The sequence below is a fragment of the Meriones unguiculatus genome, chromosome 6 (assembly GCF_030254825.1).
Source record: "Meriones unguiculatus strain TT.TT164.6M chromosome 6, Bangor_MerUng_6.1, whole genome shotgun sequence".
Lineage (NCBI taxonomy): Eukaryota > Metazoa > Chordata > Mammalia > Rodentia > Muridae > Meriones > Meriones unguiculatus.
The window spans coordinates 54,343,929-54,357,361 of record NC_083354.1 but is presented as its reverse complement, the minus strand read 5'-3'; the positions used below and the strand labels follow the sequence as shown (position 1 = coordinate 54,357,361).

The window sequence follows — 13,433 nt, the reverse complement described above, 5'->3', positions numbered from 1 at the left end:
GAGGGGGGTCGGGGTAGGTTTGTGTCCCGCAAGCTCAGGATAATTCATGTTTCTGCCTGGAGAAAGGAAAGAGATAATAGACTCCATGGGTTGAAATGACCAGGCTGACCTTGAACTTGTAGTCCTACCTGTCTCCCACGTGCCGAGTTGAAGTGTGTGCTACTACAACTGACTCCATGTTGTGTTTTCATTTGTTCTTAAAGAATTTTTTAAGATTTATTTGTTTCTGTTTTACGTGGATGAGTGTTTTGTCTGCATGTATGTGTGTATACTGCCTGTGTGCCCAGTGCCCACAGATGTCAGAAGAGGGCATTGCATCCTCTAGAGATGGAGCTCCGGAAGGTTCTAGGCCACCGTGGGGGTGGTGGAGCCAAACCCAGGTTCTCGGCAAGAGCCACCTCTCCAACCTCTGTGTTTTGTTTTATAAGAAACTAAGTTGAACATGGTAGCACACGTCATTAATCTGGGAGGCAGAAACAGGTGGACCTCTGTGAGTTTAAAGCCAGCCGGGACTACATAGTAAGACCCTGTCTTGGTAAAGGTGAATGGTGGCGGGGAGAAAGGAGAAGAAAATCAAGTACTGTTAAATCCCTTGTTTTTAAACCAGCTCCTGCATGGTACCTGCCGAGTCCTTCACTTTTTCAGTAGAAGTAAGCTAATGTTAACAATCAGCCGCTTCAGGTTCACCACCCAGCATGTCACCTTAAGACTGGTCTGGATTCTACAGAACCTGTCTAAGGTAAGAGAAGGTTATGTGTGTGGGGAAGGGATCGTGGCTCCTTAAATCTTCCTCTTCCACAGTGTTCTCTGTAGGGGTTGTGTTGTAGGTGTGCTAAATGGGATTGTGCACCCCACTTTCAGTTGTTCTCTGTATATTTTAACTAGTGGTCCAGGGGGTTGGTTGGATTTAACTCCTGAGCATAGTGTAATATTCCTTTAGGTCGTACTAGTGTATTTGTATATTTAAACTTAAAATATGCATGCTCTGCTTTTTTTTTTTTCTTAACTAAAAATGAGGTAAAACAAAAAATTTTCAGAGAAGCACAGAGATGAAAGGAGGCACTCGCACCGAAATCCCGTTCACAGTCAGTTAAAACCTTCTGGAATATATTCCAGAAGTGATCTCTGTAGATGCATTTCTCCTAATTGAGTTACAGTGTATCTGTTGAGCTATATTTTTTTCCCTGTGTTTGATACTCCGGCCCATGTCAGTTGGCTGAACGTCTTCTGTTCTTCAGGTGCAAAGGGCAGTTGAAGAGGACAATTGCTGCTTTGGGACTGTTGACACCTGGCTGTTACACAAGCTCACAAAAGGTGAGGGTAGCCTCACAGACTTGTTCCAGTTCATCAGAATAAGACCGAGGGACCAGATTTCCCAAAATGGAGTAGAAGTTCCTTCTACCACATTTTTCCTTTGGCACACTAGTTACTTCATGTTGCAGTAAATCTAGATATGTTGTGGGGAGATGAGGATGAGCAGGGTACTGTGGCACCCACCTGTAATCCCAGCACTCAGGGAAGGCAGAGGCCGGCAGATCTCTGTGAGTTAGAAACCAGCCTGGTCTACAAAGGGAGTTCAGGACAGCTAAGGCTACAAACAAACAAACAAAAAACAAAAACTAAACAAAAAGCTGATGAAACTTCAAAGTCTAAGACCTGGGGAACAGCCTTACTTCCAAAGAGTGCCAAAAGCAGACTTACAGAAAAAATGGAGTCTAGAAGAAGCACCTCATGTGCGAGAGTGCAAGAGTCTGAATAAGGAGAGATCGACTCTATTCCAAAGAGAGAAGGAACTTCAGGAACCTACAAAGGAAAGGAAGGGAAGCTCAAAGGGTGGAGACACCTGTGGGCGATGCAGAGGCTGAACACAGCTTGGGCCCCATGGCTCCCTGAGGGGTAAGGGAGCAGCAGCCATTTCCACAAGCGTGCTCCCGTGCTCCCTTCACCGAATCATACTTGGCCTGAGCCTTCAAGAGCTGGCTGCCTAAGAAAATCCCCAGATAAAGCCGGAGGAGCTAGCCAGATTGCAACACAGAAACACAAGCACTGCGTTAAAGCGGCATGACCTCCCTCAAAAGATCACAACTACTCAGCGACCAAACCTCATCAGAGACAGTGAGGGAAGTAGAATGGGAGGTGAAGATTTCAAGCTTATTGGTTAAAATAATGATGGGTGATGTGAAAGAAGACCCAAGCAGGCACATTAATTAAATTCAAGGCCCAGGAAGGAAGGTCAGCGTTTTACAAAACAACATCAGCCATCTGGAGGCCCACGTGAAGGGAGAATTAGGTAAGAAAATTGATATTCTGAAAAAACAACAAGTAGAAATGCTGGAAATGAAAAACTCAGTGAATCAAATAAAAGATACAGTGGAAAGTTTCCCCAACACACTTGACCAACTAAAAGAAGAAAAAATAAAAGGAACAGAGGGCAGAGTTTGTGAAATACTACATTCAGACACCAGTAAGGTTAAAAAAAAAAAACCCAAACAAACATGACCACAGCATTCAGAAAATCTGGGATGTTATCAGGAGTCCAACACTAAGCAGAGAGACAAATAAGCACTAAAAAGTATGACTTATTTGATGAAATTATAGCACACATTCTCCCAAATCAAGAGAAGAAATGGGTGTCCAATTGAAGGGGCATTTAAAATCCCAAATAGATAGCACCACAGAAGAATCATTTCATGGTATAGTCAAAATGCCAAAACAAAGCAAAGAACATGCTAACAAAGCAAAGGAGAACATGCCAACTCACAGAAGCAGAAACACCAGAATTACATCAAATCCCCTGCCAACAAACAACATGGAATGATGTTCTCAGCCCTGAAAGTAAATGACTGCCAACCAAGAGAGCCGCCCAGCAGAGCTGTCTTTTCCAGTTGACGAAGAAGCAAGGACATTTCAAGGCAAGCCAGACTCAGGCAGTTCCTGACTTTAAAGCCAGCGATGCAGAAGGCGTGTCAAGGAAGAATGTCTCAATCATAAGGCTACAGGAAGGAATACATTTTATGAGAGGAATGGATCAACAAGAGAACTAGGAAGGAATCTATCATGTCCGCAAGGCCATAATGTCAGTAGAGCAGAAAGAGCAAGAGTGTGACCAGCTAGAAGAATGACCAGGAACATTGTAGTAATCAGCACCCGCTGGAGTCAGTTCTCTCCTTCCTCCATGTTGGGCTGGGGGATGGGACTCAGGCTGTGAGGCATGGTGGCAGGCACCTTTACAGAGCTGTCTCCTCAGCCTGCAATGGCGTCCTTTTCTATCTATATTTTAGATGTAATTATTTACTATTTATACAGTATTCTGCTTGCATGTGTGCCTACATGCCAGGAGAGGGCACCAGATCTTGTTATAGATGGTTATGAGCCACCATGTGGTTGCTGGGAATTGAACTCAGGTCCTTAGGAAGAGCAGACAGTATTTTAAACCTCTGAGCCATTTCTCCAGCCCCTGCAATGGCGTTCTTCACAGAACTAGAAGAAAGCAATTCTAGCTGGATTTGGTGCTGCATTCTGTAGTCCCTGCACTTCTGAATCAGAGGCAGGTAGATCTGTCTCTGTGAGGTTAAGACCTGTCTGGTCTACATAGCAAGTTTGAGCCTAGCCAGAGCCACACAGCAAGACTCTGCCTCAAAACAAAATAGAAAGAACACAAAGTGGCTGAGTGCGGTGGCGCATGCCTTTAAGCCCGTCACTCAGGAGGCAGGGACAGGCAGATTTCTGTGAGTTTAAGACCAGCCTGGTTTATGTAGCAAGCTCCAGGACAGCCAGGACTACATAGAGAGACCCTGTCTCAAGAAACGAAATAGATTATTTGGGCCTGGAGGGATGGCTCAGTGGTTAGGAATACTTGCTATTGCTCTTCCAGAGGACCTAAGTTTGGTTCTTAGCACCTGTATCAGTTGATTCACAACTGTCTGTAACTCTAGCTTTAGAGATCTCACAATCTCACACCCTCTTCTGGCCTTTGTGGGCACCTGTGTACATGTACACATACACAGATAAAAAATAAATCCTTTAAAATGGATTTTAATGTAAAATATGAAACTAAAGCACCTAGAATGTGGGCAAAATGTATCAGAATATGCTATTGGCAAGGATGTTCTGGAAAGTACCCTGTTAACGCCAGAATGATTCCAATAATTGGTGAACAGGATTGATTGAAATTAAAAGTTTCTAAGCTGGGCATGGTGACACACCTTTAATCTCAGCACAGAGGCAGGAAAATTGCTGTATAGGCCAGCTTGGTCAGAAAAAGTGAGTCCAGGACAGCCAAGGCTACACAGAGAAACCCTATCTCTAAAAACCAAAAACAAAACAACAACAAAAAAATTAAAAGCTTATGCACAGCAAAGAAAACAGTCATTTAAATGAAACAGCTTACAGAGTGGGGAAATAATTTCTGTCAACTATGCATCAGACAAGGGGTTAATATCTGAATAGCTAAAGGATGTAAGAATTAAACACAGAATCCCTCAAATCATCCTAAAGAAGAAATAGAAATGGCTACTAATTACTTTTTTAAAGTGCTCCATATCTTAGTCCTGTGGGAAATTAAAATTGAGACTGCTTTGAATTCTGTCTCACTCAGACCAGAATGGCTATCATCAAGAAGGTAAATGAAGCCAAGTATAGTGATTCGGGCTTTTAATCCCTGCATTTGGGAGGCAGATGCAGGTGAATCTCTGTGAGTTTGAGGCCAGCCTTGTCTATATAGCAAGCTCCAGGACAGCCAAGGCAACAAAGAGAGACCCTGTGTCTGAATAAAAAACAGAAACAAACAAAAAAGAAGAAAATGGCAGCAAATGCTAGTGAGGACATAGGAAGAGGAGCCTTATCCAGCGCTGCTGCTGGGAATGTAAGCTTGTGTAGCCACAGTGGTAAACAGTATGGAAACTTCTCAGCAAGTAAAAAAAAGAATTACTATGTGTCCTGGCTAGACCACTCAGGCATGAAATTAGAAGACTCTGAGGACGCTGCAGTATCCATACAGCCAAGAAAAGAAACCAGCTGAGAAGTTCACCGGCTCATGAATCAATACAAGAAAAATATGGCACATACACAAAATGCAGTTCTATATAGCTGTGAACAATAAAAGGAATCGTGAAAGAGTCATTTGCAGAAAATGTGTGGAACTAAAAATGATGTTAAGTGAGAAAACCCAGACTTAGAAGAAAAGATAAAACATTATCTCTCATATGTGGAACCTATACTTTGAGAGAGAAAGAGAGAAGAGAGGGAGAGAGAGAGAGAGAGAGAGAGAGAGAGAGAGAGAGTGTGTGTGTGTGTGTGTCTGTCTGTCTGTCTGTGTGTGTCTGGGTATATCTGTGTGTCTGGGTCTGGTCATTAAACCAGAGGATCATATGAGAAGGAAGAAATTTTAAGGGATGGGAACAGAGAGAGTAATGGAATACATGTGACATCAAATCCAAAGGGCAGTCTGCCTGGAGAAAGGAAGGGAAAAGTTAGGGTGTGTATAGAACATAGGAGGAAAGACATATTTGAACAAAGTATAATAACATATATGAAAATACCATACTGAAACACATTGCTTTGTGTGCTGACTTAAAAAAAAATAATTTTAAGGTACTGGAGAAATGGCCCAGCTGATAATTGCCAAAGATCCATGTGTTGGCTCAAAAACATTTCTGACTCCAGTTTTAGGGAATTCAATGCCCTCTTCTGACCACCAAGGGCACCAGGCACAGACACGCATGCAGGCGAAACACAAATACACAAAAAGTAAATAAATCTAACTTTATTTTCTTGTTTTGTTTTTTGTTTTGAAACAGACTTTCTCTGTGTAGCATCCCTGGCTGTCCTGGACTCACTCTGCAGACCAGGCTGTTCTGGAACTCACAGAGATCCACCTGCCTCAGCCTCTGCCTCCACCTCTGTGAATGGTGGCGTGTGCCACCACGCCCGGCTATATATAAATCTAACTTTGAAATTTGAAAAATAAGCAAAATAGTGATAGCACTGTACTTGATGGGGGATGCCACTTAGCATCACAAAGCATTGAGACTGCTTCTGTAATGTTCAGGGACTGGTAAGATGGCTTAGCTGGTAAGGATGCCTACTGCCAAGCCTGATGACCCGAGTTTAGCCCCTAGAACCCACACGGTGGAGAAAGCTGACTCATGAAAGTTGTCCTCTGACCTCCACATGCAGACAGGAAGTGGTGTGTCATTTGGGGGAGAAATGGGAGCTAATGAGAAAAAAACAAAGGGCTGGCGAGGAGGCTCAGCAGGTAAAGGTACCTGCTACCAAACCTGAGGACCAGATCTGATTCCTGGGACCCACGTGGTGGAAAGAGCGGGCAGACTTTTTAAATTGACCTCTAGTCTGCATGAGTGCACTGTGATACATACATATACATGTATAATTGTAATTTTGAAAATTTTAAAAGTCCCAATCAGAGTAAAACACTAAAAAGGTTCATAGAGATTAGGTGGGTATTTTCCTGGAAACTTGAATGTTGCAAACATTCATTTTAGGGCGAACTAGAAGGTAAACAAAGGTCTAGATTATAAACCAGGGTTAGACGATTTCTATTTCCTGATAATAAATATGTTACTGTGTAAATTTAGGTTCTTCATATGCCACAGATTATTCAAACGCCAGTACAACTGGATTTTTTAATCCATTTGAGGTAAAGACTTTTATCTTCTTTTTTTGTATCACCAATTCTTTCTGTAATGTAGGCTAGGTTCTTCTTTATTTGGCTGTAATTGACAGCTCTTGCATATGTCTGTTGCATACAATGTGATGTTTTGGAATGTGGGTAGAGGTGTGAAGCACTCAGGTTTGCCTATCCTGACTCCATCTTTCTGTGCACAGATGTGTTGGAGCAAGCTCTTAGCCACTATAGTTTCCATACCTATCTCCATCCTGCCGCCCGTGAAGGATACAAGGTAAACCTGAGCATCAGAAATAGAGCTGCACAATTGCCTTTGAATTCTTACTGCTTGGCTGGGGAAATATTTATTTATTTATTTATTTACTTATTTATTTAACGTGCTTGACATGCTTTTGTATCCGTTCTGTAACTCTGTGGTCTACGTGAAAAGCAGTTTGTTAAATTTTAGAATGTGTCCAGAGCTACAATTAACTCTTTTGTCAATCTCATTTAAAGCCATAATTTTGGGACAGTGGATGAAGAGATATTCGGCGTGCCTATACCAGTTGTTGCCTTGGTAAGGAGAAGACATGGGAGTAGAAACTAAACTAATATGTTTGGATGGGTTGGGACTAGCTTTAAGAGGAACAAAAGGTTGTTAGTAAAATGAAACTAATGCCTGAGCCAGGTATGGCTTATGACACGAGTGCTTTAAGACTTCTAATTTTATTTATTGTGCCTCTGTCACTCTTAGTAAGAGAGAAATTTGTGAAATCGGTTATCTTGACAGATGAATGAAACCTCTAAGGTGAAAATGAAAATTAAAGAGCACAGTTTTTAAAATTACTTTGTACAGTCTTTCTACTGACATTTCTACAGTCACCTCACATTCACAAAAGCCATGAACTAGACTGCCGCCAGAAGCCCTGAGACCAGTAAGTTGCCTGCGGGGCTGGCCCAGAGAGACCCTTGAGCTATGCAGCTATTGTCTTTGGGTTTATTTTTAGCTTAAAGAAACGGCAAACCAGCAAATGAAATCCGTACTCGTGAGAATCATATGAACGGGGAGGGGCTGTAATGAAGTAGGTGGTGGCAGAGCATGCAGCTGACACTTGAACTCCTTGGCAGGTTGGTGACCAGCAGTCGGCCATGTTTGGAGAGTGCTGCTTCCAGACAGGAGATGTGAAACTAACCATGGGAACCGGGACGTTTTTGGATATTAATACTGGAAACAGCCCTCAGCATACTAATGGAGGTAAATAACCGGGGTGTGTCTTGTTAATAAGATAAAATTATGCATACCTTTGTTGGTGATGCATATTGATAAACCTTATTGAAGGTGCTGAAATGAGCTAATGCAAAACAATTTAAAATGCAGGTTTATTGGGAATAGCTCTGGAAAGCTTTCAGGGAGAGGGGCAAAGAGAAGGGAGGAGAGAGATGGGGGAAGAGAGAGAAACATTTACACGTAAAGAGAAGGGACCAAAATGTCTGGGTTATGTAGTAAAAAGGGAGGGGAAGCCCCTGCCTTAGGCTGGAAAGTTCAAGGTAGAGAGTGGGATATGTCAGCCCCACCCTGCAACAGGTAGGGACCAAGGGATGCTGGGAGAACCTGGAAGTCACGTTTGCCTTGGTTAAAAGGCACCCCAGCTGCTTGTCTGGATCTGAAACCCATACATAGCACATACCAATTCCCTATTTTATGTTAAGGGTATTCTTTGATTATTTATTATTGTTATTACTATTAGAGATAATTAATCCCCATTGCCTTTAATTAAAAGAATTAAATCAGCAGCATTAAAAATAAAGATCTTGCCAGTTAGTGGTAGAAACAAATTTCCCTGCCTTCACTCCACAGCCTGGTCCTTTCCCCCCACCCCCTGAGCTGGAGGTGTCAAACTACAGGTGATCATGGTATTCCATTGTCCTGAGGTAGGACTTTGCTTGGAGACCACAAATAAACACAGCAGTGTAGTTAGTGCTCTGGCTAAGTGATCTCTAGTAGTCTTTATTTTGCAATTAAAAAACTGCCATGTTTCTAGAGACATGGACGTACCTATAGCTAATAAAAACTAATAGTTGGGCCGGGCATGGTGGCGCACGCCTTTAATCCCAGCACTAGGGAAGCAGAGGCAGGCGGATCTGTGATTTTGAGGCCAGCCTGGGCTACAAAGTGAGTCCAGGACAACCAGGACTGTTACACAGAGAAACCCTGTATGACAAAATAAAACAAAACAAAAAACTAATAGGGCTGAGGATATAGCTCAGTGGTAGAGTATCTACCCGGCATGCACAAGGCCCTCGGTTCAGTTCCCAGCTCCAAAAACCAAGACCAGGCATCCAACAGCAAAATAAGCAGACCAAAAGCAGAAACCCAGACTTTGCATTTATTCTGCATACTGTCTGCCAGGCACTGTGTTTGAGTTACTTTTATGAGTTAACTCAGTTTAAACAAACAGCTGCTCTCTAGGGTAGACCTCTTTTCACTTGTAGAAATGAAAGCTGAAAAGAAACTTTTAAGATGACGCCTAGAAAGGGCTGAGGTTTGAACTCTCGCAGGCTTAGTGCTTAAGCACTTTGCTGTTGTTTATGCCATTATGTTATGGTTGTTGCTGCAATGAGTTGTATATTTGTTATATGACTTACAGTGTTCATTTGTGTGTTTGATATCTCAGGCTTTTATCCGTTAATTGGATGGAAGATTGGGCAAGAAGTTGTGTTTTTGGCTGAAGGCAATGCAGGAGACACGGGTACTGCTATCATATGGGCTCAAAAGTTAGGTAAGTCACCTTCAAACAAAATCCACAGGCTGGACTTGAATTTAAGTTTGTCAACGTGGCTTTAGATCAGTAGGCAAAGAATGGACCATTAAAATAAAATAACATGTACTAGGAGAAAATATAGAATATTCTTTTTAAAAAAAATTGGGTTGGTAAAGGCTGGATATGAAGGCCAGGAATCTTCAAAGAAAAAGAACAAGCTATAGTCATACACGCTTTTAATCCTAGAACTTGAGAGGCAGAGTTCAGGGACTGCTGCATTGCATAGCAGGTTCAGGACCAGCATGACCTACTTAGTAAGATCTAGTCTTGGAAGGAAGGGAGCAAGGAAGGAAGGGTAGAAAGCTAAATTTAAGTATACAGAACACCAGAATGAGAAAAGAGGCTGCAAGCAACATAAAAAGAAGAATAAGAACCATTAGTAGCCGCCAGGCATAGTGGCGCACGTCTTGAATTCCAGCACTTGGGAGGCAGAGGCAGGTGGATCTCTGTGAGTTTGAGGCCAACCTGCTCTACATCATGAGTTCCAGGACAGCCAGGGCTACATAGTGAGACCCCGTCTTGAAAAACAAACAAACAAAAAAGTAGTAGCAGATGCCAAGAAGATTAGTAAGTTGACAAAGAGCAAGTCAATGTGGTAAACACCTATGAGTCCTGCACTAAACTGGCAGAGGCAGGATCAAGGATGTAGATTTGAATTGAGTCTAATTACATACCCACGTGGTAGAAAGAGAACCGGCTTTTACAGGCTGTCGTCTGACTTCCATGCATGGGGCATATTTCTTCCTCCCCTGCCCCAGAGTATGTAATTCAGTGACTTTAAGAATTTTGATACAGAAGTACAGATAGACACCTTCACAACCTAATTATAGATTTCTTAAATTCTTCTCTAACGTACACAGCTTACCTGTTAGCAGGGCCTCTCACTTCGCTCTTATTCATTCTCCTCCTCCTGTGCAAACTGCTGCCATTATTTCTGTCTCTCTGGATTTGCTTATTCTGGACACTTCATAGTCACGGTCGTGTAGTTCGTGGTCTGCAGTAAGTGACATCAGTAACCAGAATGCTTTCATGGTTTACTCAGGTTTCGGTTTGTATCAATGCTGCTTTTCACTGGTGAATACTATTCCACTATATGAATAAACCAGAGTTTATGTGTTCATCAGTTGGTGAACATTTCAACTGTTTTTTGTCTTTAAGAATTTTTATTACATTTTCAGTGTGTGTGTGTGTGTGTGTGTGTGTGTGTGTGTGGAAGTCACTTGTCGGAGTCAGTTCTCTCTATTTGTTGTTTGTCTTCTTACGTAGCTTTGGCTGGCCTCGGATGCCCAGTGTAGACCAGGCCAGTCCTGAGTTGACAGAGATCTGCCCACCTCACTTACCCCTGAGATCAAAGGTATCAACACCACAACCTAGCTATGTTTTTTTAATCACATTTTATTTATTTTGTGTGTGTGTGTGTGTGTGTGTGTGTGTGTGTGTGTATGTGAAAGGTCTGACTGTCTGTCTGTCTGTCTCCACCACACAGGTCCGGGGGATCCAGCTCAGGCTGTTAGGCTTAGCGGCAGGTGATTTTTGTACCTGATGAAGCATCTGCCAGCCCTGGGGAGTCAGAGCTCACTAGCACCGCAAGGGTCCTGAGGTTTGAACTCAGGTCATCGAGCGTGGCGACAGCTGACTTTTACCCACTGAGCCATCATGCCAGTCTCTGTTTTTGTCTTTGGCCATTATGAATAACAAACAACTTGTATATCATAAGCCATGTTTCATGCACGAAACGTGAAGCATATACCTGTCTTAAGCCTGCTTTCTATTGCTGCGGTGAAACACTGGCGATGAAAGGGTTTACCTGGCTTGTATATCCCAGGTCACACTCCTTTCAGGGTTGCCAAGGCAGGAGCTGAAGCAGAGACCGGGGAGGAATGCTGATTACTGGCTTGCTCCCCAACACGTATTCAGCCTGATTTTTTTTTTTTTTTAGATTTATTTATTTTTTTATGTATATGAGTGCTCTCTCTGCATGACAGAAGAGGGCATCGGATTCCAATGTAGATCTTGTGAGCTACCATGTGGTTGCTGGGAATTGAACTCAGGACCTTTGGACGAGCAGATGGTGATTTCTTACACAACTCGAGACAATCTGCCCAGGGGTGGCGCCACCGGCAGCTCACTGCGGTGCTTCCCACATCCATCATTAATCTAGAAACTGCTCCGCATACCTGCCTACAGGCAATCTGATAGAGCTACTTTAAATAATGTTCTTCCCAGAACTCTGTGTCAAGCTGACACAAAACAACAAAAACTCAACAACAACAACCAGCACAATACCAGACAGTTTATAATGACAGCTGTTATCAGTCATGGAAGTACCGTGTGAGCTGTGACTTTAGACTTCACTGATTTGAGTGAAGCTCATTTATTTAAAGAAAAAAAATAGTTCTGTTGGTAGAAAACACCCTCTCAGAGGAAGATGCCAAATGATTTTTTTTCTTCTTCCTTGGGATCAAATCTAGGTCTTGCAACACGCTGTACAATCACTTTACCACTGATCCATTCCTGCCCGCCCCCAGGGCCTTGCACTTGGGAGTGAGTGTCAGGTCAGGGCCTTGTACACCAGGCAGTCGCTCTACCTCTGGGCCACGCTCCAGCCTCCCCCTCTTTGCATCTGCACCGGCACCCTGAGTCATAAGCACATTAGATGGGGATTGAGTGAGTCGAGGGGGAGATAAAAGAAAGGGAAGGCTGCAACTGACCAGATTGTCGTTTTAGAAGGCGAAGGGCTGCGTTCTCTCTGTGGGAGTGGAGCCTGTGAGAGGAGCAGGGAGCAGGGGCCTTGAGAATTTTATAGGGCAGAAAAGGGAATTTTTGTAGTGGAAAATTACATCAGCTAATCTCTTCTTTGTAGGGCCAAGAGGAAAAAAAAATTTTTTTCAGATGTTCTTATCATATGTTAACGTTTTGTCCAGAGACCCCCAGCTCCTGACTTCCTACAGATGCTGTCATTACGGTGTCGGCTTTCTATGTCAGGCAACGGTTTCTCAGTTCCTGAGGCTCTTTGTTGTTAGATCACTAACCCTTGCTTATAGTTACTTGTCAAGAAAAAAAAAAGTTTATTTCAGAGCTCTGTGTCACCAAGTCTCCCTTCTTAAGTGCATTTCTTTCAGCGTCCTTGACTCGTATCTTTAAAACACTAGAAGGGCTGGTGAGTTGGCTCAGGGCAAAGGCTCCTATTGCCAAGACTGATGACTTGAGTTGAATACCCAGCATGCTAAAAAAATGGCCACCCCCTAGGCAAAGGTGCGAAGACCTTTTAAAAGGAACCGGGGATTTCCATGGGTGACGGGCTAGTCTCTGCTCTGGGATTGGGGGGCTGAGGAGCAGTTACATGAGGCGTAAGTTGATCGGTCAGGGCCAGGTGACCAGTTATCTCAAGCAACGCTCTCCAGGCCTTCCAGCCATATATGGTCACACTTGTAGCTGCTTGGCTCAGGTTTACCCAAGACCTTTCGAGGGCTTTTCCCAGAGGTAGGGGTTATCCTCAGGCAGAAATGGAGTCTAGAGACAATAGGAGTCTCTCTGGCCTCAGTTTATGTATTTCTTCTTTTTGTCCACTCAGACTGATGGAAGTTTATTGAATGCTGAACAAAGCTGACAGGTCAGGGAAGCAATCTGGGTTTGGGAGCCAGACTGTGACGCCAGTCTGTTTCTAAGGCAGGCTTGGAAAAGGTGCCCGTGTGGTGGCACACCCCTTTGATCCTAACACTCGGGAGGCAGAGGCAGGCAGATCTCGAGTTCGAGGACCGCCTGGTCTGCAGAGTGAGTCCAAGATAGCCAGGGCTACACAGAGAAACCCTGTCTGAGAGAGAGAGAGAAAAACCGTAACCAAGTAACCAGGTGTAGTGGGTGGGTGAGGCAACATTACATCATTTTGACCAGCTCAGGATACTGGATTTTGTTCCATGTTCATTGTATCTAGGTAGCTAGGCAAAGCATTTTAAGCTGGCTGGCTAGCATATAAGCTTGGGGAC

At 43.4% G+C, this 13,433-nt stretch overlaps 1 protein-coding gene across 2 annotated transcripts in view; it reads left to right on the top strand.

Annotated features, from left to right (window-relative positions):
• Gk5 (glycerol kinase 5) overlaps positions 1-13,433 on the top strand; it is a 54,084-nt gene that overhangs the window by 17,517 nt on the left and 23,134 nt on the right. For both annotated transcript variants that reach the window (XM_060385494.1, XM_060385495.1), the window contains 7 exons: positions 608-739; positions 1,239-1,314; positions 6,597-6,658; positions 6,847-6,920; positions 7,142-7,202; positions 7,754-7,880; positions 9,301-9,405. In XM_060385494.1, coding sequence (XP_060241477.1) covers positions 608-739; positions 1,239-1,314; positions 6,597-6,658; positions 6,847-6,920; positions 7,142-7,202; positions 7,754-7,880; positions 9,301-9,405 — 637 coding nt within the window. The remainder of the gene's footprint in view (positions 1-607; positions 740-1,238; positions 1,315-6,596; positions 6,659-6,846; positions 6,921-7,141; positions 7,203-7,753; positions 7,881-9,300; positions 9,406-13,433) is intronic.